Source organism: Phyllopteryx taeniolatus, chromosome 1, assembly GCF_024500385.1.
Source record: "Phyllopteryx taeniolatus isolate TA_2022b chromosome 1, UOR_Ptae_1.2, whole genome shotgun sequence".
NCBI classification, from domain to species: domain Eukaryota; kingdom Metazoa; phylum Chordata; class Actinopteri; order Syngnathiformes; family Syngnathidae; genus Phyllopteryx; species Phyllopteryx taeniolatus.
This window is the reverse complement of record NC_084502.1, coordinates 27,503,948-27,529,680: the sequence shown is the minus strand read 5'-3', so window position 1 is coordinate 27,529,680 and position 25,733 is coordinate 27,503,948. Positions and strand designations below refer to the sequence as shown.

At 42.6% G+C, this 25,733-nt stretch overlaps 1 protein-coding gene across 2 annotated transcripts in view; it reads right to left on the bottom strand.

Annotated features, from left to right (window-relative positions):
* Positions 1-25,733, bottom strand: part of nlgn4xa (neuroligin 4 X-linked a) — a 90,868-nt gene that overhangs the window by 43,002 nt on the left and 22,133 nt on the right. For both annotated transcript variants that reach the window (XM_061785045.1, XM_061785054.1), the window contains one exon: positions 9,048-9,200. In XM_061785045.1, coding sequence (XP_061641029.1) covers positions 9,048-9,200 — 153 coding nt within the window. The remainder of the gene's footprint in view (positions 1-9,047; positions 9,201-25,733) is intronic.

Below are 25,733 nucleotides of genomic sequence, written 5' to 3'. Positions count from 1 at the left end.
TGCCTTATAAAAGGGTTTTTTGCTTGCTTCTGTTACCAACCTGTTTATTCATGTGGGCTTCATCTGGTTTTATTGGTCCTTGTAAAGTGAAAATATATATTTTTTCTAAATTTAACACTCTGAAACCACGCCCCGCTCAGTCGGCAATGAAATACCACTTTGTGTTGCATCTTTCCTATGCCTACACAACCCTGCATGTATGAACTGCGAAAATATATATGCTTAAAAACTCTGGTGGCTGGAATATATCCCACCGGCTCGTCGTGGAGCTTTCTATGCTGCGACGAGAGGTGCTAGCCATCAGCTAGCTCGTAAGCTAACAGGCTTCCGGGGCTCCTCTCGCTTGGGAATTTAAATAACCACACAAGCTGTTCTGCAAATAGTGGCATTCAAGAAAGATCCTTTGTGTGTGCAGGCATAGCTATCTCGCTAACGGCACACTGTAATGGTAAAAAAAATTGATCTAGTAAACTAAGTAACTCTCAATTGTGCCAGATAACCACTGGTGCGAATGAAGGCAATCAAGTTTTTATATAGTGGAGAAGGGGTGACTCATGCTGGACATCCAAGAGTGTAACTGGGCACTTAGCCAGGTGCAAAAAAATCCAGAAAACTGAAATGGTGTGAAACAGTTTAACACTATATTTCCATAATTCAGTACTACATAGTTCTCCGTCTATGCATGTTTTTAGCAATGAGCTTCAAACATATATAATGTATTTACTATAGAAACAAATCTGTGATTTCACTTTACAGGGTCTTTAATGTGCGGGGAGCGTGGTCCTGCACCTGCTCCATCTGGAAAGTGACTTTTATTTTAACTTTTGGTGTTACTAGGCTCTATATACTATAAATACAACAGAATTTTACTTCACTGAATTGATAGATCAGATTATTTCATTTTCAAGTGGGCAGGCAGAGAGAGTCACCGAACAGACATGCAGCAGGCATGCCGTGAGACTGTCACACTCACCGGCGCTTGGGGAAAGTTTAGTGCATGTTGAGTACAGCCATCATGCACTCAAGCTCAGATCACATTTAAAATGCTGTAATCTACAGTTCAACAGCGCAGGAAATAGCAGCCGCCATTTTGATGATTGAGTTTGTCTGTCTCTACACATCAGTTTGTTCTGGTACACATTTCTTTTTTGGTCATTTTAATTATTATTATTTTTTTTTTTCCATGTCCCTTTAGGGGCTCTGTATCGTTCGAAATAGACTATTACAGTTTTCATTTTCTTTCATTTGAGTACTGGTCACGGTAGTACAGTACACAATACAGAATAGTACTAGACACACTGCTGTCCATTGATTAGGGCGAGTACATATTCTGTTTTCCTTGGACATGGCCATAAAATTGAATTGTACCACTGCTGTACTGTGGTTTGTGTTTCTGTTCAAGTCCCACCTTCCTGACTATAGAGAGGTCATTTGCTGAATTTTCAGTCACTGCTGTCTTCATTCACTGGTTGAGAAATCAATCACTTGACACAGCAGTTTCGGAGTGTATATACTGAAGACTAACAACCCTTCACGTTCACATCTATGGACAATTTAGAGTCTTCAATGAACCTAACAGTAACTATTCAAATCTAGTCATAATAACTTGTCACTCTTTATTTGAATTAATGTATGTACGCCTGTTGAATACAATTCCATGTATGGATTCACTATTAAATTAAAATGGGAATGGAGGTGGAAAAGGTGTGATTTAAAATGTGTGAATTACTTTCGAGAGAGGATAAGGTGTTCCTGCAACACCACTGTACTGTACACTATGTTGTATCTCCTGTGTCGACTAAATTAGAAGCTAAAGTCTGTTGTGCTGCAATGAGAGCCATGTGGCCCTGACACATCTGATAAATTAACCTTTATACTCAGATTAGGTCATGAGATAACTAGATGGGGCCTAGTGTTACCTGAGAGATCTGTCATGTCCAGCACTGACACAACCAATATGTGAGAGAGATGATCTTCTCAAGGGCTAACCCCATTACAACGGTGTATCTATGCAGTATGTGAATGAAGCAATGAGCTTTTAGAATACTAATGCGCAACTTTGATGATCAAGAGTGCCACAAATAGTTAGAGGGACAAAACTATCGGCAATAGAATTATTTATGAAACATATTATGCCAGCATACATAGATAAGTTACGCAGTCCTCTTCTACATATATTCATTTGAACAGACAGAAATCAAACTTTCCACATTTATGATATTCCAGAGCAACGCTATTAACAGTGATGGAAATATGTGTGCCCTTGGTAGTGCCATGCAAAGACACCAATTGTAATATCTATTCATGCACTTCAAATGAACTGTCAAAAGCGCTTGTGAATGTAAGTAGCTGGATGAAATCCATCACATCTGTAGCCTCGTCCACAGCTAAGACGAAGTACTACTCATGCATGGCTAGTTTCAGCTTCCTGTGCGCCAGGACAGAGAGGCCGTTTCAAAGTTTTTATCCTTACTATAATCTTCAAAAGCATTAGCAAGCTCCACAGCGCACCACTTCTTCAATGTCTGCCAAGGGATTCTTTTCTGGAACATGCTTAATTTCAACAGTATAGGACACCAAAGCAATGCAAAAACTGTTGTAGGAATATTACGGTATTATTGTAAGTCTCCAATGGTAGCAGCTCTCGTGTATTTGTTGTATTTGCCTTTGTACTTAGTGTTGCAGTGCTAACTCTTTTTGAAATTGTTTGGGGCTAATTTTGTTGCAGGTGCACAACATAGAGGTTTGCCTTAGACAAGTCATCTGTCTCACACCTTCCCTTATCGCGATGGTTCTCTTGTTCAAGTTTTCTTTGTTTTCTTCTTGGATCATCAGTGTTGCTTGCTGGCTGGGGTGGAAGCCTGCTAAGCTATTGCAGAGTTTTTTTTGGTTTGTTTTCTTTTGGGGTTTTCTGTCTATGATTTGAGTTATTACCGATTGGATCGGGCTCAAAAGGGCCTCCTGGTTGCCATCCGCTGATTACGGCCCGGTACACACAAAGACAATCGGCCTGTTTTGGTGCCGATTTTGCACCTTCCCAACCTTGCATGTTTAATCCACGAGTGGATTCAGAATCAGAATCATCTTATTTGCCAAGTATGTAAAAAACACACAAGGAATTTGTCTCCGGTAGTTGGAGCTGCTCTAGTATGACAACAGACAGCCATTTGACAGAAAATACTTTTGAGACATAAAAACACAATACGGAGACTCACTGAGCAATGAAAGGTTACCAGTAATGTGGTAATGCCGATGAAAAAAAATGACTCCCCTCTCCCCAAACTGAGGTGAGAAGAGCTGAGTAGAGCTGAGCAGTCACATGCACAACCCCTATCGAGGAGGCAACATCTCTGACATCCTCCAATTCAGTTTATGAGGAATCTTTGGAGATGAATAAAGGAAACATAATTCCATCTTTGGTTACTAAAAAAATTCAAGAACCAGTGAGCATAACCCAACATTACGTCGTGACCACACTTCTTATGGAATGCTACATACACTAACTGCACAAAGGATGTGTCACCTGTGAGCGGGCATGCAGTCATCATTTCCGAAGTGAGAGGGATACATTGTTCAGGAGTAAGTCAACTTTTACGTGCAAATGACCATCGTCTTGCATTCAACTGCTCCTCTCCTCAGTGGCCAAAGAATTAAATAATCAAACTGTCAAACTCTGGTTGAGTTAAAGCACAAAGACAGTAAAGCATGCGTAAGTAGTCAGATAATGAAATGCCCAATGGCAACACTGAATATAAACCACGTAGTAAAACATCACTCTTGCTAGACTAGGTTCAATAATCTCCAAATATAATTATCTTTCATAACCATTAAACCCAAAATCAACATGAAGTTGCCTAAAACAGGTAAAAAATACTAAACATTGAATCAGGCAATTTATTTGCTCATCTTTCAAAACATGTTTTTTTTTGTATGGATTTTGTAGAGATTTTTGCAATCAATCGCAGTTTTATGATTCCTAATTGATAATTTGAGAGAAGCTACCAATACTGTGACCTTTGGGAATCATTGCTCAATCTTATTACTCAATTAATTAAGTAAATAATCTACGATTATGAAAATTATCATTAGTTCCTTCAGCTGGATCCGTCATATGGGAATAAGGAAGCCTCTCACAACATGTATAAGCATATAGCAATATAAAGCGAGGTGACAGACGTCCCCTGTGTCAACTACACTATGCTCATCAGTTCCTGTTGATGACGCTAACCTGCAAGAAACACACTCAGTGACTCAAATGAGTGTCAATTAAGTAGCGAAAGAGCCCTCTGATCTTCTCAGTGCTTGCATTGCGTCTAAGCGGCAGGTTATTCAAAGCCTCACATTATCCTGCAACATTCTATCTTCTGCTCCATTTTTCTTCTTCAGTGGTTTCTGTCAGTCTTCTTATCTGCACTCCCTCCTTTTTTTTCCACTTCCACACAGCATAACTCTCACAGAACACCTTCTCCCCTTGCCTCCCAGGGAACTAAATATAGTGAGTGGGGCAGACAGGCTAGGCCTTGTAATGAATGGCAAATAAAGTGGAGCGGATCGGCACCAGCATGCGCACAGAGATTCAGACTAGCGTCACTGCGACAGAAAAACTCTTGCATCAACATTGAAGGATAAATGCCAGACAGCAAAAGAGAAAAGGGGATTTTACCGGTGTAAAATATAATCATTTAATTTATACTATTCCTTGTGGAATTTGCAAACCTCGTTGCTTTTTATTTTTCCATGATTTTTCTTGCAAAAAGTCTTCAATATTTTAGAAGTGTTAAGGGATAAAGTGAATTAAAGTGAGAAAAATAATCAACTGTATCCAAATGAGTCTCATATTTTTGTTGGTGGAGTTAGAATCAGTTGAGAAATGGCAACGCAGTTACACTATGTGCCTTTAAAAAATTAAGGGCATAATTTCCTAAAGGTTTGCACGTGCAAAAACGGCCGCAAACTTGATTCGGCACGCAAACAGATGTGGATGCTGATCTACTAACCGGACGCAATGAGGACTGCGTCTGCCAATTGCCCCATAGTTCATTTTGAGGATTGTGGGAGGAGTATATGCAAGTAGATAGATTTATCAAACCTGAGATGAATTGCGCTAGCATAGCGCAGGCAAAATGAGAGCCAACAAAAATTATCATCTATAAAATGTGATTTTGGAGCTTCTGGACGACCTAAGGGCTGATTTGGGGTAAATCAAAAGAAGGAGTCATGTTATATCACCTAAGACAAATGTATGAATCAATTCTGCATTTTCATGCGTCTTGGTCATTTCAGTGCAATGTGACAATTGGTGCTGGCCTCTTCCAGAGCAGTTTTCCGGGTGTACTGTCCTAAGTTTTAAATTTAGTGTTGCACAGGATGGGCACCTGTATATACATCCAAATGTCATGGACTTGGGGGGGGGGGGGGGGGGGGGGGGGGGTGTTAAATCAAGTTAAACATTATTGTGGTTGCAGGCTTACCTAAATTTATCCGCGCAATTAATTTATTTTCTCTTAACTCTTGCTTCTTCCATTAACACTTCCAATTACATCACTTCAGACTTCATTTTGTGCTTGCAGTGCGCTCCCAAATTTTTCAGAGTGAAAACAATTAGCGCTACATAGAGCACGAAACCCTTTTAAGTACGGGATATGAGCTGTTGGGATGTTTCCTGTGCAAAACCATCATCATGGAGATGACGTGCCGCGCTTCAGTCTTCCGTGAATACAATTCCCTGATAAGACGGCCTTCCCTTACGGATACAAACAGCTTGTTGATCCCGGGAGAACTCGCTGCTAATCTGAAGTGATATTAGTAATAGTTGAAGTCTTGAACTCACAGAACAGACAGAACGGATGTGAGAATGTAGTTTGCATGGAATATTTCAACTTTAAATTCTTGTCTGTTACATCCACTACATCCTTCCTTTTTACACCTGTTGCCAACAGTGCACAGAATCGGTTAGAGCAGGGTTGGCAACGTGAAACTGTCAAACAGTCCTTTGGACATTTTCTCAATGGAAAAAAAAATAACACTAAACATCCATCCATCCATCCATCCATTCATTTTCTGAGCCGCTTCTCCTCACTAAGGTCGCGGGCGTGCTGGAGCCTATCCCAGAAAACACAAAATTTTAAACTTTAAAGTGAGGATAGCACTGCATTTAGGATATCTTTTTTTTACCTAGATATATTAAAAAAAAACTACTGTATAGTGTATTGCATTTATGAAATCAATGACTTGCTTTTTTTCTGCATGTAACAAAAACATTTTGAAATCTCAAAAAAAAGATGCTTGGTTGAAGCTTACTTTTCCAAAAAATAGTCAATGATTTTTTGAGTCCTCCTTGTATTTATGAAATTAAAGCCACAGTTAAATTATCCTTCAGCAGTGGACCAAAAATGCAAACAATTACATTTGAAAAACGAACCAGCTAATTTAAATTTAAATGAAATAATCACTATTTATTTTGTCACAGAGAGCCACAGCAGAAGGATGGAGGTGACTTTGGAGCAGCGGGTTGCAGACCCCTGGGTTAGCGTGAGTAAACACGCAATTTAGCGCCCGCTGTTCCTAATACAAGATCCTAATCTTGTTCATGAACAGAATGCGCAATCTGTTAAAGGGAACATGCAAGCTCGCATTCACTGTTTGGGATCTTATTATATCAGGCCTTAACATTGTTGTGCAGAATTAGTATGAATGCTTAACTTTGCAAATATTCTAGATTAAAAATAAGATGCCATTTACAAAGCAAGCTTTGTAAATTTGCCTACATGACACTAAACCTAATATGTGACTTTTGCTAGTGTAGCGTATATTCGTCAAATCAATATTTTGATTTAAAATGTAATTTAGAGAAAAGAATAAGCCGGAAGCGATGCCAGCATTACTTCCGGTTTACCGTAGTTTTAAGTTCAATTGTTAAAAATCAAACTAATATGTCTCGAAAAGGGGCACCACGTCACTTTTTATAGGTATAAAATACAGGGAAAGTGACGACAAACCTTTTTATCAGTCTCGTAATCTGAAGGTTGCTACACTTTGTGAAACTTCGAGTTCTAGATGACAGAGGTTTACTTAAACTCAGAATTTACACAAAATTCAACCAAGAGTGGAATTGTATGGTATATTTAATTATATCTACAAGGGATCTAGAGGGAAACACACAAACGGGTCTAACTAAAGAAAGAAAATAACACGAATAATAATAAAAAGAAGGAAAATAGGTGTACGAAAAGGGAAATAGAACATCGTGTGTTGGACTAAAGTTGGAAACGTGAGCGTTTGCTGGATCCAGTGCGGATGCGAGAGAGGACAAAGTTGAGATTTTGTCTGAAGCTAGTAATTTCCCCGAAATTATTAGGCACTAATATTGTACAGTCTGGCAAACGTTTTGCCGTGTCTACTCACCAGCGTAAATTCAAGCTGATGGGTGGTAGTCTCTTTCTCCGGAAGTGGCTCAGGAAGCAAGGTGACAGATTTGGTTGCAGAAGAAAAATATGTAGAAAAATAAAGCAAAACACAAGAGGTGGAAGAAGAAAAATTGTTGTTTGTCACACCTTGTTGGGAGAGTAGTGACTGTTTATCTTCCGGCCTTTTTTGTGGCTCGCTGGCAATTTCAGAACGATCACGCTTATCTGGAAGCGTACCTGGTACCTTCGTAGTAGCTGCTCTGATCGCCTAGCGGTGGCCCATGGATAGTCTGGGAAGCCAAGTCTGTTTTCATCGCAACCTTTGCGGTTATCGAGCCGTGTGCCCGAGCAAAGAAAGGGGTGGGTGGCCCATGGTGGCCCAGCTGGCGCGCTGCCAGCAAGACAAGAGGAGAGGAAAAAACACACGAGAGAAAAAAAACACCCCCAGGGGTGTGTCGAAGAGGGACGGAGAAGACCACACCCACCCGCTTGAATCTTGTCTACAAATTTTATCAAATTGTTTTAAAATAATATATGAATATAATATAACCTCAGCTTGGTACTCTCTTTATTGACAGCTCTAGCACATAGAATATTTATACTTTAGTTTTGGCAAATCAACTGCTTATGATTTCATGCTGCTTGGAGTCAAATCAAGATAAACAATTCTCAAAATCTCACAGTTGCGTTTGTAAAGTTGACACACTGACACAGAAACCAAGGCATACATTTGGAATATTTCTGCAGAGTTCATGAAATATTAAAACAGACATTGATCCTTGGTTAAACATGAGATGAGAGTTCACGGGTTGCAGTCCTCTCAAACACCAGTGGGTGGCGCCATGGATGCATGTTTGGATATTAAGCAAATAGTTTGTTGCTGTATTTGCATCACATCGTCGATCGGTCCCTTTTGGGCTGTTGTGAGTTCAAATGAAGAAAGGACTCTTTGCTGACTGTAAACCAAGATTTCAAGGGGACCTGCTAATTACTTCAGGGTCCAAAGCGTCTTGTTGTGGGAGTCTCACAGAAGGGCGGCTTCGGAGGATGCAGTTTATCAAACCGTGGGGAGTCACTGTGTCACCTGCGTTTGCGGGGAGCATGTCCGCTACACTAGCACATGAGCGGTGTTAACGTGCGGGCGATACAGAGTTGCCATGGCCACAACAGAGATGCTACTCTCCCTAGTGCAGCAAAATGATTATAAAACTGGGATTCGGCTAAAAGGACAAAATATTGTTTCTTTAACGAATTAAACTGTCACATGTTTGCACTCACACAAACAGCAAAAGTATGAGCGTACACTCTCAAAGCAATCAAGTCCTTGGAAGGTGCATCAGATATCTGTGAATAATTAAAATGAGGGACATAGATTCACAAGTAACACACACATTCACACACGATTCCTGACCTAAGTCATTAAATATTTGAAAAATGTAATTAAAAACAGCTTAACAAGGGGCTTGGGTGTCTGGTTCTGTACTGCCTGCATTTATATAGCAAATGTCCTCCACCTCAATGATCAGCTCATTGGTGACAATAGTGAGAGCGAATTCGTCATTAAATTGATCATCCAATGTCACTTTAAGACTCAATCAGCCATAAGTAAAATAATTAAAAGGTCCCAATTGGGGCACTCACCCAGAACGCCGAGACGATAGTTGATTGTGATGACAATGACGTTGCCGTAGCTCGCCAGGATGCTGCCGTCAATCATGTTGCCGGTTCCCTCCATAAAGGAGCCGCCATGAATGTAAACCATGACCGGCTTTAACCCATTCTCGTCGTGAATATCTGCAAACAAGACACAAGTTAATGAGGGACAAAAAGCTTAAGAATTGATGACTTTGACATTGATGCCACTGGTACATCATGAGCACTGGTCCATGTTATGTTTCCGAAGAGGTGTGTTCTTCATTCCTCACTTGGGGCGTGGGCGTGCTGGACAGCTGACTCTGGGCGAGAGCCAGCGTACACCCTGAACTGGTCGCCAGCCAATTGCAGGTCACATATAAACAAACCACCATTCACACTCACGTTCACACCTACAGCCAATTCAGTGTCTTCAATTAACCTACCATGCATGTTTTTGGGATGTGGGAGGAAACCGGAGTACCCAGAGAAAACCCACTCTGGCACGGAGAGGACATGCAAACTCCGCACCGGCGAGGCCAGATTTGAACGCGGGTCTGCAGAACTATGAGGCAGATGTGCTAACCAGTCGTTCACCGTGCAACCGAGGTATGTTATTTTTTGTTAATAATTGTTAAGGCATGGAAAATCAGACACTGATTTGTAAAACTAAGACCATGGATAATATACTATTCATTTTTCATTACCAAGTAAAAGAAAATGTATGCACCATTGCAAACAGCACAACATTTAGATAATGTTTAGATGCCCTTTCATTTCTCTCCTCATTAATCTCCACCCATTAACCCATGAAGACAAAGACAAAATTTAATTTTCAATGTTTACACATTTATTGAATAGAAATGGTGTGCCTTCAACCTCATGGCTTATTTTTTGCTCTGAAAAGCTCTGTCAGCGAGGATTACCCCGGTCAACAACAAATTTATTGTCTAAGATTTTTTTAGCTGATTTTTTCGACAATTTTGATGTGCTGAATCCAAATATCAAATGGTTTTGCTCAATCAGGTCAACCTTTTGAACTATGGCCATGTGTTTTTTTTTGTTTTGTTGTTGCTGTTGTTGTTTTTTTCTGATTCAGGGATGCAAAATTGTGCTAAATCAGGTGAAAAAACAGACATCTTACCACCAAGTATTTTTGTAACCCAGTGTTATTATTATCCACACCACAGTATTCTAAAAGTTGTCTTTATGAAGGTGTCGTGTACTTTTACATGACAAATAAAGTCTGCAAGCTTTGTCTCACCCCAGTTGTAGCTTTGGCACTATACCTTGAAGACCATTAGCAGTTTTATTTAAACTTTTCCTAAACATGCCGTTTCCAACAGTAATAAAAAAAAATAATAATAAAAAAAGTACTTCTGCCATTTTAAGTTATTCGTTGTTGTTGTTGTAACCAAGAGGGGGAAAACAACACAGAATCAGTTTAAACAGAAAACCTTTGTTTGAATCTTTTTTGTTCAACAATCATTTCTACCTGACAGCAATGGGATGCCTCGGAGGCTTTAAAACCTTCTGCAGACTGATAAGAAATTCCCAACCGCTTTAAGCCGACAATCTCAACATCTGTCTCCTCTGTGGATCGGCCCATTTGTTCCTGTTGTTTAATTTGCAGTTTGGCCAGTTGTGATTAAACCTGGTGATTAGTTGATGGGTTGGTGGTCATTATAAATTAAACAGCCTGTCTTTTGCATTAAACAGTATAAAATGAGTCGTCATCTTCTATTAATGATCCAATGCATGCCACGCGCCGTGAAGTTCAGCTCTTCCTTATGCTAAATAAATAAATAAATAAATAAAAGGCAAAAAGACCGACTGCTACTGTGCTTGTGTTGTTATGGACTAAAACTTGTCGTCAGAAGTCTGCAGTGGTTTACTGATCCAAAGGCATGTTATTGACCATGATAAAGGAGGGTGGTCTTAGGACATCATGTTCTAATCCTTTCAGGGTGACCTTCATTGTAAAGCAAATAGACCGCCTACTACACAAGCCCAATGTCACTCTATTAAAGGCTACCCTCTGTAGGACTTTATAAATGTGATGCACACACTACTCACAAAAAGTTTGGGATATTAGGCTTTCAAATGACATTTCAGGAACAGTAAACTATGCCATAACCTTGACAGATGAACTTATTTTTAGCTTCTCTAAACATCTCAATCCACGTCCTTTTTGTAGACCCAATAAAAATTCCAAGGATGTTCACCAATATACCTTTCTCTCACTCTTCCAATGTTTTTTAATCTCTCTCAACCTGCTGATGACACTATGACACGCTGACACTCTCAGCTCAGTGGTCACTTCCCTCTAAGGAACAACCTGTTTGAACCATCACAATGACGATGTACTGTTGATCAATCGTTAGGTGTCATTTTGGTTTCCTGATATCACGATGTGAACAGCATGATGAAGAGGACTGTTTAAATAAAATTTTTAACTGAACCAGGAAACGCATTGGTCCCATCATGGCCCAAAAACACCTGTTTGTGTTTTGACAGCATCCATACATTTCCCCCTTAAGTGAAATATCCCTACATTTTTGTGAGTAGTTTATATCTAAATAAATAACATGGACCTGTAGGCCACCATTTTTTTATTTGTCCCAATGCACTGAGGGTGTCAGGGTTCACTGGTGGACTAGTTTTGTTTGGATGTTGCTAAATACATGATTTTTAAATTCAATTTTGGTTCATGTTTGGCCCTGTTTTGCTCATGTGCTTTCTTTTGTTTCCTAATTAATCAATAGTTTTAAATGTGTCCGTCTCTTCTGTATGTAATGTTCCTTGTGTTGTCCAATCATCTCCTTCTCCCCTCAAGTCTTGCTCACCTTATTACCTTTAAGTTTCGGTTTACAGCATTTAGTTCCCTTGTTTCAGTATAGTTGTTCTTTGTTCATTGTCATTTAAATCCTGTTATGTTTCCGGTTTTGAAATGTAATATACCTTTGATGGAGTATTTCTGCCAGAACCTCACCCCAGTCTTTGCATTTGGTCCACCATGCCTCAACGACACAGCAACCATAACACAATAAACCAAGTAACAAACTGCAGATCAATTATAGAAACTTTTTCAGGGAGAGATTTACTGTAGGTGTGTCAAGACAATTACTTTTCCAACAGCCAAAATTCCTGGAGGATCAAAGCTAAGATTGGGAGGTCGGTGCCCCAGGCCAAGTGATAGGTTTCAATATGCCAACCTTCATTCGATCAGCCTGCCCACAATTATTCAACTGCCTTTGATTCAGAAAGGCCTCATTTCCTTGCCCTTTTACTGTTTTTTCCGTGTGTGTCTGGTGCTAATGTTTCAGTTCTTTCTTCCGTGTAACCTTCTAGGTGGGAAATGGAGAGAATCAGGATAATTCCCAGTGGACCATTTCACTTTCACTTCACTTTAGGGCAAATGGGAAAAAAAGACATTTGTCCCATAAGTTACACTGATAGTGCAGCCTCTCTGTATGGCAATGCAATACATCAGATAGATTTTACGGTTGGTTGGCGCATTGCCATCTCAAATAGAGTTGGTTAGCTCTGTATAGGTTGCTTTTTCTAATTAGTTACCTTACCGCTTCTGAGAGCATACTGTCGCAATAAGAAACAGTGAGAATGGACAGATGGAAGAGGCCAAGATGGGTTGAAAATGTCAGGCTGAAAATAAAAATAGCATTAAAATGTCAAATGGTCAAATGTGCCAAACAAACATATTTTTCTTCAACAGGCCCAAACAAGTGTTGCCAAACTCTTTACAAGTATCAAATGAATGTAACATCCATCCATTTTCTGAGCCGCTTATCCACACAAGGGTCGCGGGAGTGCTGGGGCCTATCCCAGCTATCGTCGGGCAGGCGGCGGGGTACACCTGAACTGGTTGCAAGACAATCGCAGGGCTGTCATGAACGGAACAGGGGATAGGACCCAAAAATTCACGATCCCCGGGCGGGCTTGAGCAGGCTGACATGAAAAGGGTGGACCCGCATCGACCTTGGGAGCCTAAGCTTCACGGTGACAGGGTTGATGAGCTTTGTGATGGGGAAGGGCCCAACGAACCTGGGAGCAAGCTTCCAGGACTCCACCCGGAGTGGAATATGCTTGTTGGAGAGCCAAAGTCGAAACATAACTTGGTTTTAGGGTCGGACAAAGAATTCTCTGTGCAGAAAATGTGCAATAAAGCATCTGGCTTAGTATTTTTAGAACCAGGTCGGTAGGATAATATGAAATTGAAGCTAGTGAAGAACAGAGCCCATCTAGCCTGCCTCGCATTTAATGTCTTAGCAGACTTAAGATATTCCAGGTTCTTGTGATCTGTCCATACACTTGACCTTGACTGCCAGCAGTTCACGGTCACCAATGTCATAATCTCTCTCGGCTAGGGTCAGTTTTTTGGAGAGATAAGCACAAGGATGTAGCTTACCATCCTTGAGACATTTCTGGGAGAGCACTGCTCCTGGGAGAGCGCTGCTCCTATACCGGCATCAACTTCTACCACAAACTGCTGTTTGAGATCTGGCAAAGTGAGGATGGGAGCGGAGGTAAAGCTCGAGTTAAGTTTCTGAAAAGCTGCCTGACAAAGCGCGTTCCATACGAAAGGTCTGTGTGGCGAGGAAAGATCATGCAAAGGCGAGGCTATAGAACTGGAATTTTTAATGAACTTTCTGTAGAAATTAGCGAACCCTAAGAACCTTTGTACGTCTTTGCGTGACGTGGGAGTGGGCCAATTAGTCACGGCATCAACTTTGCAAGGGTCCAGTTTGATTTCACATGGAGCCAACACGAACCCCAGAAAAGAAACGGACGCCTTGTGGGACTCACATTTCTCAGCCTTGACATATAGTTCATTCTGCAGTAACTGCTGCAACACAGAGCGGACATGAATGATGTGAGTCTCCTCATCCGGGGAGAATATCAAAATATTGTCCAAATATACAAAAACGTACACATTCAACATGTTGCGCAAGACATCATTGACAAAGTTCTGGAACACAGCTGGAGCGTTAGTTAGTCCAAAAGGCATCACCAAATACTCGTAATGTCCCGTTGGTGTGTTGAATGCTGTTTTCCATTCATCCCCCTCCCTTATCCTGACTAGATGATATGCATTTCTTAAGTCTAGTTTGGTGAAAACCTTGACAACCTCCAGGAACTCAAAGCCGGTGGAGATGAGAGGAAGAGGGTACCTGTTTTCCACAGTTATGTCGTGGAGACCCCGGTAATCGATACAGGGTCACAGAGTCTTGTCCTTCTTGCCCACAAAGAAAAATCCGGCTCCCGCAGGGGATGGAGATGGGCGAATAATCCCGCCTGCCAGTGATTCATCCACATACTCCTTCATAGCCTTGTGTTCCGGCCCTGAAAGAGAGAATAACCTCCCTCGTGGGGGTGTGGTTCCAGGCAGCAAGTCAACAGCACAGTCATAAAGTCTGTGGGGTGGAAGGCCTTGGACTTGGAAAAAACATCTTTAATGTCCTGGTAACAGGAGGGCACTTGAGATAAATCAGGATCCCAAGATGGGGTCTGTGTCATTTGAAACATAGCCCTGAACACCACATGGAGGCTTGCAACAGTTCTGGGCGCAATTGCTGCTCCATGACATAACCTGCCCAGAGGACCAGTCAATGTGGGGGTTATGTAATTTCAACCATGGGTTCCCTAAAATAAGGATTCATGGCGTCAAAAACATGAAAACTAATGCGTTCCGAATGAGAATCAGGAAATGTCAATGTGAGTGTTTGGGTAGGGTCTTCCTTAATGAAATTTAGACTCTCCGCACCCGTGCCCTAGGTACCGACACCGGCAACCTTGATGTGACAAGTTGCTCACGGAATGACGCAACTGCCCCCAGTAGAAGCACCGCCCTTCCCTCAGCCAGCGTGACGTTCCTCAGGGGAGAGACGGCACCTGCCCAGTTGCATGGGTTCATCCCTGGTGATGCTAGCCAGTGGATTGAGATCGGAAACAGGGGATCTGCCTTGGTTTGGCTGGTCACCAAGGCTCGTCCTCCAAGTGCGCGGTGATGCAGCCCTCCGCCGAACTCCGTCCAGCTCGCGATCCAAAAGCCTCTTGTCGATTTTTATGGCGAGAGCGATGAGAGTGTCCAAGTCGGTCGGCAGGTCTAGCGGGACCAAATGATCCTTGACGGCGGGGGATAGTCCTTGAAAGAATGCATCGAGCAGTGCCCTATTATTCTACTGACTCTCAGCTGCTAGAATGCGAAACTCAATCACGTAATCTGAAATCCTGCGCTTGCCTTGATGTAAGGTGACAAGGGAGCGAGCTGCCTCACGATCTGGTGTGGAAAACTGGAAAATTTGCTCCATAGTCTTTACGAAAAAAGCCCTCAAATGACACGCGGCGGAATTCCGGCTCCATTCAGCAGTAGCCCACGCCTCCGCACAACCAGTCAGGTGGGAAATGACGAAAGCGATTTTTGCCCGCTCGGTGGGGAAGGCAGCTGCCTGCAGTTCAAAGTGGAGTTCGCACTGAGTGATGAACGGCTTAATATTCCCAGAATCCCCAGAGAACCTCTCCGGTCGAGAGAGCTGTGGGCAGACAGCAGCAGAGGTGGCAGGCGGTTGCATGGTACCTGCTTTACATGAAAACGTTGGTACCGTGGTGGTATCAGGTGTTGTGCCAACTGGTTCCTTCTTCTGAATCATTTTCATAAGAACTTCAAACTGTGAGGCCACCTGTCTCATCATTTTGTTCTGAGTCCCTGAGTCATTGTCGTGTTGGATGGTGAATCGACGCCCTAGTCTGAGTTCCAGAGCACTCTGGAGCAAGTTCTCTTGAAGAATTTCTCTATATTTGGCAGCTGTCATCTTACCCTCTATGCGTACTAGTCGCCCAGTTCCTGCAGCAGAAAAATAGCCCCACAGCATGATGCTGCCACCACCATGCTTCACACTAGGGATGGTTAGCCCGGTATGCTATAGGTCCAGATATGACCCTTGCAATTCAGGCCAAAAAGTTCTATTTTGGTTTCATCAGACCAGAGAATTTTGTTTCTGCAGGTCTTAAGGTGCCTTTTGGCAAACTTCAAGCGGGCTGCCATGTGCATTTTAGAAGTGGCTTCCGTCTGGCCACTCTACCATAAAGGCCTGATTGGTTGAGTGTGTTAGCAATGGTTGACCTTCTGGATGGTTCTCTTATCCCCGCAAGGGAACACTGGAGCGCCGCGTTAGTTACCATAGGGTTCTTGTTCACCTCTCTGGCTAAGGCTCTTCTTCCTCGGTTACTCAGCTTGGTCTGACGGCCAGATCTAGGAAGGGTCCTAGTGGTTCCAAACTTTTTCCATTTCCGAATAATGGAGACCACACTGCTTTTCAGGATATTAAATGCTGCTGAAATTCTTTTGTATCCTTCCCCAGATTTGTGCCTTTGAGACAATCCGGTCTCAGAGGTCTGCAGACAATTTCTTAGACTTCATTGCTTGGTTTCTGCTCCGATATGCACTGCCATCTATGAGACCTTATATAGACAGAAGTGTGCCATTCCAAATTATGTTCAATCAATTGAATTTACCACACGTAGACTCCATACAAGTTGTAGAAGCATCTCAAGGATGAGCAGTGGAAATCAGATGCACCTGAGCTTAAATTTGAGTGTCATAGCAAAGGGTGTGAATACTTATGCACATATTATGTTTAAATGTTTACATCTTTTATAAATGTACACAAATGACTGAAAATATGTTTTTACTGTGTCATTATGGGATATTTTATATAGATTTTATTTTTAGTCACGAAGTGAAGAAACGGGTCCAAGCAGGTTGGAACGGGTGGAGGAAGGTGTCAGGTGTGTTATGTGACAGAAGAGTCTCTGCTAGGATGAAGGGTAAAGTTTATAAAACAGTGGTGATGCCAGCCATAATGTACGGATTAGAGACAGTGGCAATGAAGAGACAACAGGAAGCAGAGATGGATGTGGCGGAAATGAAGATGTTGAGGTTCACTGTTGGAGTGACCATGTTGGATAAAATTAGAAATGAGCTCATCAGAGAGACAGCCAACGTTCGATGTTTTGGAGACAAAGTTAGAGAGAGCAGTCTTCGATGGTTTGGACACGTCCAGAGGAGAAATAGTGAGTATATTGGTAGAAGGATGATGAGGATGGAGCTGCCAGGCAAGAGGAAGACCAAAGAGAAGGTTGATGTATGTCGTGAGGGAAGACATGAGGACAGTTGGTGTTTGAGAGGAGGATGCAGGAGATAGCCTTACATGGAAAAGGATAGACGCGCTGTGGCGACCCCTAAAGGGACAAGCCGAAAGGAAAAGAAGAAGTAATTTTCTCGCTGTTATGAATGGAGTGGGAAGTTAACCGGAAACAAATTTTCCAATCACTTGCAAGATTGGAACTGCGTCACGGACCTGATGCAACTAGTCCATAGTTTAGCTCTGTACAGACTCTCTGCGGCCTATACAGAGCAATCATCAGTATTGCTTTGGTTGGAGTTGGTGCAATTTTTCAGCTCATCCAAAGTTGCAGGAATTGGGGGTTTGTAAACATTGGTGTTTACGTAGCCCCAAAGAAAGAAGTCACAAACTGTTATGTCTGGTGACCTCGGAACCCACTTGCAGAACACCTGATCATGTTGTCGAGCACCATCAACCCGTCTGTTTGGCAGGTGCTCAATGAGAAATCCTCTTGACAGTGAGATGCCAGTGCGGCCATGCACCATCTTGCTGAAAAAGGTAGTAACCACCCTCAGCAGATAGTGGAAACATCCTGGTGGTAAGCATCTCCAGGGACCTCATTTATCAAAGAGTGCATAGAACAGATTCTGAATTTGTTTGTACAACTAAAATTTAGAATGTGTGTACGTACAAAAAAATCAGTATGTATCAAACGTGGGGGCACCTGTGGCATGCACACCTGTAAGTAATGTGTGTTGATAAATCCCACCTGTTCTAAACTGTCAAGCTTGCGTATGCTGAAGCTCATTTGGATGGAGAAATGCCTCCAATTGACCATATGCTCTATGTCAGCAACACTTTCTTTAAGAATGTGGGCATTGACTTTCCTCTCAAAAAAAGAGGTCGGAGGAAATGAATATCTCAGCGAGACTGACATTGATTGAGGAACTGAGAAGTGGAAATGTAAAACATTTGTAATTTCGCTTTATGGGTTACAGAAACCAAACAGTACTGTTTGGAACAATTAAGAGGCTATCTCACTGGTGGAGACGTCACCGAGACACCCCAGGCTGATGAATCGCCCAGATGTCGCTGATATAGGCCTATATACAGTACTATATATATATCTAGCTATAAATATGTTCTTGTGTGTGAGTGTGTCTGTGTGCGTGCGTGCGTTTGTGTACGTGCGTGCTGTGCTTGCTCCGAAGCACAGACACCGGTACAGTCCTCTATTGGGAACATCGCTTTAACGTCCATAAAATCCATATTTTCAGAGGCTGAAGTGGTCATTAGTAGAGATGTTCGCATACATTTTGTTGAAGATTGAGTGCAGTTTTGTGACATTGAGCTACGTAAAGATTTTTCTCTGGAGTGAACATATAGAGGAGTCGCCAAAAGGTCTCCAATGAAATCGAGCATGTTCGATTTTACCGCGACTCCGTGGTGAACCGGCTCATCTCTGGGAGACTCCAGAAGACCTCACAGAGGCGTCTCCGCAACCAGTGGAGACTCGATTCGCTATCAGGTCGCCAATTAGTCTCCAGGCAAGTTAAACAGGGGTCTTAATTCAGGTGTTACCAACAATGGGAAAACATGATGTGGGACAGAGGGAGAATTTAACTGCTGCTGTTAATTCTATCGATCAGAGAAAAGAGCATGCAGTCAAAATAAATGCTTTGACATCAAACTCAATGCCGAAAAAAGGTGTCACGGCCAACAGATGAGAATTATGTAATTATGGATTATACCCGTATTGCAAGCATGACTGGCAATATGTCCTTATACGGCTCCGATATGTTTGGGAGACCCTTGTTTAATTTCGGTTTGTTGGTGATGGTGCCTCACATGTCTCCAATCTCCCGCTGAAATGTCCAAAAGGCCAAAGATCCTGCAGGGACGAGAGGAGCTGGATGTGCACTCGGATGGCTTTGGTGATGCTCTTATTGTGCTCTATGTGTAGTTTCACTATTCTACCACAAGATTTTGTGTGTACACATGGTCAGAGCTGTGTAAATTTATGCACATTGCCACGCATAAGTCCAAGTTGATAAATCCCGTACTTTGCGTGGAGTTGTTCGTACGTTAGCTTTACATACACTTCTACGTATACACGTGCATGATAAATGAGGCCCCAGGTCTTTCTGACCTGTTGCTGTTAGTCCCTCTAAGAAGAAGTGGTCATAATGCGTATTAAAAGTGTAATAAGGCTGAAAATGAAATAAAATGCTATTGTTAGGAAAGCTATAGACTGCATTTTAATCAATGTATTTGAATTATTTTACATATCATAACATCAGGATGTGTTTTTTCTGTCTTTTTCTACACTCTGTATTATAATAGAATGTGTCATTGTCATCAATAAGACAAAATGTACTGGATCTTCCGACTGGTACAAAGCCCTTCGGACTATAAAGGATCAGGATTTCCCAACATAATCATTATATAAAGTATTTGTATTTTGTGTGACATGCTTGTATAATCACCGACACACATCACTCAATTTTTTTCCTCTCCTCAGACACTCGCTCAATTTATCTTCCTAAATCCCTCATCTGATGACAGGCCGGAGGTTATCACATCAACATTATGCCCGGCCTGTGTCACGTGCATGAGTATTTCAATAAGTGAGATTTCTATTTATGCTAATTTTGTTCTTCTGCCACTGACAGGCAATAAAACATGCACAGCTAAATGGGCAGTGGATGTAACCCAGCACTCATAAATGGATCTTCGCTATTGAAGCGGTTGTGTATTTAATGGATGTAAGATAAAAGGGTGACTGAATATGGACCCTTTGTGGATTAATATGTTTATTACTACTGAATTTTGCTTAGTACTGCAAATACCCTTAATCACAATCAAAAAGGTGTAGGCTCACCTTTAATCACAACCATAAAAGGCATTAAAAGGCATAACATTGAATAACGTATGCAAAAACTCCATTCTCCACTTTCAGCAATTAGACAAAAACAATAATGCAGTTTTTTGTTTTGTCTGCTTTGTGGTCTTAAATTCAGCATGAACACCTCATAGAACATTTGAAGGACTCACATTCTTCGCAGAAGCATTGTCCACATACTTTTGTCCAGCTTTACCAAGTGTTTCAGTGCCACGTCATTTGGAGATGATCAACGGCGCAGCAGCACAATTAAACAGAAGTGTTGTTTCTGTTAAGTGATCTTTAGTGCTATCGCAGGTTTTATTTTGCTCTGCTTCCCTCCTATCATGTGTTTTTATCAGACAGAGAAGTACCGGACAGTATTCGTTGCGTTCTCAGGACCTCTTTATGCTCTCTGTTCCAAACACTTCAACGGAAATTGGGAGAAGGGCTTTTGGATCCTCTGCACCCTCATCCTGGAATGTGTTGCAGAATGATTTAAAGCTCAAGGAACTGGTGTCCTTCTATGTTTTTTTTTTTATTCAAAATGAATGAAAGGGAAGCATTTTCTATAGCATGTCGATGTTTTAGTCCAACTGCTTGAACAATTGATTCCTAAATATGATGCAAATGATGCAATTCTGAGGACACCAAACCGGACCCCCTCTACGCCTCGGCTACGCCTTGAAATTCTGTCCATAAACGTTATGAACAGAATCGCTGACAAAGGCCAGCCTTGGTGGAGTCCAACCCTCACCAAAAAACGAGCCCAACTTACTGCCGGCAACGCGGACCAAACTCTGACACAGGTCGTACGGGGGGCCAAACAGCCCATATCAGGCGGTTCGATACCCCATACTCCCGAAGCACCCCCCACAGGATCCCCCGAGGGACACGATCGAACGCCTTCTCCAAGTCCACAAAATAGATGTAGACTGGTTGGGCGAACTCCCATGCACCCTCGAGGACCCTGCCGAGTGTGTAGAGCTGGTCCACTGTTCCATGGCCAGGACGAAAACCACACTGCTCCTCCTGAATCTGCGATTTGACTTCCAGACGGACCATCCTCTCCAGCATCCTCGAATAAACCTTACCAGGGAGGCTGAGGAGTGTGATCCCCCTGTAGTTGGTACACACCCTCCAGTCCCCTTTCTTAAAAAGGGGGACCGCCACCCCAGTCTGCCAATCCAGAGGCACTGTCCCCGATGTCCACGCGATGTTGCAGAGGTGTGTCAACCAGGACAGCCCCACAACATCCAGAGCCTTTAGGAACTCCGTGCGAATCTCATCCACTCCCGGGGCCTTGCCACCAAGGAGGTTTTTAACCACCTTGGTGACCTCAACCCCAGAGATAGAAGAGCCTGCCTCAGAGAACTCAGACTCTGATTCCTCATGGGAAGGCGTGTCGGTAGAGTTGAGGAAGTATTCTCCCCACCGACTCACAACGTTCCGAGTCGATGTCAGCATCGCCCCATCCCCACTTTACACAGTGTTGATGGTGCACTGCTTCCCCCTCGTGAGACGCCGGATGGTGGATCAGAATTTCCTCAAAGCCGTCCGGAAGTCTTTCTCCATGGCCTCACCAAACTCCTCCTATGCCGGAGTTTTTGCTTCAGCTACCACCAAAGCTGCATTCCGCTGAGCCAGCCGGTACCCATCAGCTGCCTCAGGAGACCCACAGGCCAAAAAGGCCCGATAGGACTCCTCCTTCAGCTTGACAGCATCCCTCACCGTTGGTGTCCACCAACGGGTTCGGAGATTGCCGCCACGACCGGCACCTACCACCTTACGGCCACAGCTCCGGAACACTCGAACGCAATGTCCACCGCCTCCCCCGGAACATGAGCAAAGTGCTGTTGGAGGTAGGAGTTGAAAGTCCTTCTGACAGGGGATTCTGCCAGACGTTCCAGGCAGACACTCACTATACGTTTGGGCCTGCCAGGTCGGACTGGCATCTTGCCCCACTATAGGAGCCAACTCACCACCAGGTGGTGATCAGTTGACAGCTCCGCCCCTCTCTTCCGGCCGCAAGTCCGATGACATGACCACAAAGTTGATCATCGAACTGCGACCTAGGGTGTCCTGGTGCCAAGTGCACATGTGGACACTCTTATGTTTGAACATGGTGTTTATTATGGACAATCCGTGATGAGCACAGAACACCGCTCGGGTTCTGATCGGGAGCGCCGTTCCTCCCAATCACGCCCTTCCAGGTCTCACTGTCATTGCCCACGTGAGCATTGTAGTTCCCTAGCAGAATGATTGAGGCCCCAGCGGGAGCGCTCTCCAGCACGCCTTCCAAGGACTTCAAAAAGGGTGAGTACTCTGAACTTCTGTTTGTTGCACAAACAACAGTCAGGACCCATCCCCCCACCCGAAGGCGGAGGGAGGCTACCCTCTCGTCCACTCGGGTGAACCCCAACGTACAGGCGCCGCGCCGCGGTGGCAATAAGTATACCCACACCTGCTCGGCGCCTCTCACCGTGGGCAACTCCAGAGTGGAAGAGAGTCCAAAAGTTTTTAAATGATTTATCTTGCCTCATTTTCTTTATATATAAAAAAACAGGCATTGGAACAGGGGTGGGTAGACTTTTTATATCAACTCTATGCTGCTGCATTAGCTTCTTGCAACACCACTCACCATACGCTTGCCACTTGTTGACAAAGGTTGATATATGTATAAGCTAGTTATGTTTTACTGTAGTGTACTTACATTAGTGGTTGCATTCATTTTATAATTGTCCGACAGTTAGATACTTTGAAAGTCTGTCATAGACATGTTAATAATGTTAAAAATGTTAGTTGACGGTGGGCAACTGGTTAGCACATCTGCCTCACAGTTCTGAGGACCCGGGGTTCAAATCAGGTCTCACCTGTGTGGAGTTTGCATGCTCTCCCCGTGCCTGCGTGGGTTTTCTCCGGGTACTCTGGTTTCCTCCCAAATCCCAAAAACATCCATGGTAGGTTAACTGAAGACTCTAAATTGCCCATAGGTATAAATGTGAGTGCAAATGGGTGTTTGTTTATATGTGCCCTGCTATTGGCACTATTGATATTGATAGTAGTGAATAGGGCAGTGCCGACTGTCTAACTACCTAGGCTTCCTCCTACCGTCCCGTTGTTGTCAGGTGCCGGGTTCGGTTGTGACATTAGATCACCAAAAACGAGGGTAAATTGACTTGTGTGCAGTGTCGCAACAGTCACCTTGAAAAAAGTAACTTAGTCACTTTACTGATTACTTGAGCTTAAAAGTAACTTAGTTACTTTGCTGATTACTTGATTTTAAAAAATAACTAAAAAAATAAGTTACTTTTGGCAGCTGCCAAGTGGCAGGAATGGCACTGATCCACAGTACAAAAAATAGCATTAGCTTAACCCTTAACCGTACCCATTCCTTGGTAATGTACGCCACACAAGTTACAGAATTATGTCATCAACATGAAGCGATAACTTAAATATTAGTGTAGTTGAGGCACATTAAATCAGCAACTTAGTGCAGACTTGACATGCCAACACAATATAGTAAGCTCCTAAACGTAAACAAGCACACCATTCTCAGTACAATGCCGGTTGTGGTCCATGAAAGCAACTGTGTGTGTGTGTGTGTGTGTGTGCGTACCTTTGTGCATGCGTGTACGTAAACGTGAAAGTGAGTGACACACACACAGCATTGCTGCCACCACAGTAATTTTGATGCGAAGAGCAAGAAAACCTTTTTCTTACAGCCGTGCAGCGCGTTCAACAACCTCACAGACGAAGTTGACAGTTCTCACTTTTCATTGTAAATATTATTTAAGCTAAGTATTGTAAGTCTTTCAGTGAGTCGGTCCTCACCCTCCTGTCATGAACATGGTTAGGGCGACGGCGAGGAACGCAAGGCAAGAACATGGTGGACCCAATTGCAGGGAAGCAGGGAGGCAAGGCAGGAGTGCGGGAATCTCAAAATAATAATATTTAATCACAATGATAAAACAACAGGCGACTATGACAAAAACAACTGGCGACTATGACAAAAACAACTGGCGACTATGACATGGCAAGACATGTGACAACGACAATGAACCGACGAGAACTGAAAGAAACCAGGGAACTAAATACAAACAAATTGACGAGACAACGAGGAACACCTGGACAAGACGAGTGGCTAGAGAGAGCTGATTGGTCGACAAAGTAGACGAGAACAGGTGGACACAACAACCTAATGAGCACACGACAAACATGGAACACAGGAAAACATTGAACAAAACTAAACACAACCCAAACCAAAACACAGACCATGACACCCTCCATGACCGATGCATGATCGAGCACTCGGTATGAATAATTAATCCACAACGCATGGCGTGTTTAATACACCAGTAAAACTGTATTATAAAGAAAAGAGTAACCACAATCAAATATGCTTTTTACTCATTTCTTTGCACTTTTATGGTACTGCACCGTCACTGGGCATTGTAGAATCAACAATCACTTCTCAATCGCTTTCTTCTATTCGTGGGGAAAAAAGAGAGGTCTTGGTTAAATAGCACTGTACACTTGGACTGCTCTTTGCTTTATTCACTAGCGACAAATTATTGTTTGGTGAGAGACATTGATGATGCAAAAGTAACTATTGTTAGATTGAAGTAACAACTGTAGTCTAATTACTTTCCCAGGAAAAGTACACTGGTCGTGTGCTTATTTTTATGATTATAGTCCACAATAACCATTCAATTAAAAATAAAACCTCGTTCTCATTTTTGATGAACACCTTACTGCTACTGTATTTGCATGTTGGTCATTATGGTGATACTTAGGAAGCTAATTATTCTTTTAGGTGGTACTTGGTGTAAAAAGAATGAGAACCACTACCCTTGTGTGTATAATAAGGGCACCCTTATTTCCTGAAGGTAGGTGTAATGACAAGATGCCCCGATACTTTTGTCCATATGGTGGTGCATAAAATGTAGGCTTTGGGACATGAGATTCAAATATGGCTTCCGAGATGAAGTGTTTAAAATGACAAAAGTAAAAAAAAAATGTATAATAAAAATTAAAAAACGAGCCAAGTTGAATGACTGGTATACAACTCCTCAAAGGCAGTCTCTCGGTTGACACACAACCTGCAGAGCTTCCCTTGCTAGTGCCAACCCATGCGGAAGAATGCGCAGTGAGGATTGGAAAGAAAGAAAGAAAGAAAGAAAGAAAGAAAGAAAGAAAGAAAGAAAGAAAGAAAGAAAGAAAGAAAGAAAGAAAGAAAGAAAGAAAGAAAAAGAAAGAAAGAGAAAAATGAACAACTGTCCATAATAATGTGATTCAGAAATGTCAGCGTTTTTCTGGGCACTTGCCCATCTCCCGACTGAAGAAGTTCCCCTTTAACTAAAAAATATCCCCCAACAATACAAAAACAAAACCACCTCTGTATTTTGTATTATCATCATGCAGGGTGGAGCTGGGTTAGAAAATGAGCTTTATTCTTTTTTCTTTTTTCATCTGACATTGCAAAATAACATGCAAAGCTGCTGTTTTTAGTTGATATTTTATTCAGCAGAAACAGGTCAGATGTGATGTTTACTGCGATGTTGTTGTCTTGAAGTTAAGCGTGAAAAACAACTTTAAGTAGGAAAGGGGTTTTCCGCCATGCAATGGAGTTAGGCTTTTATTTTGGAGGGCAAAAATATAAAAGAAAAA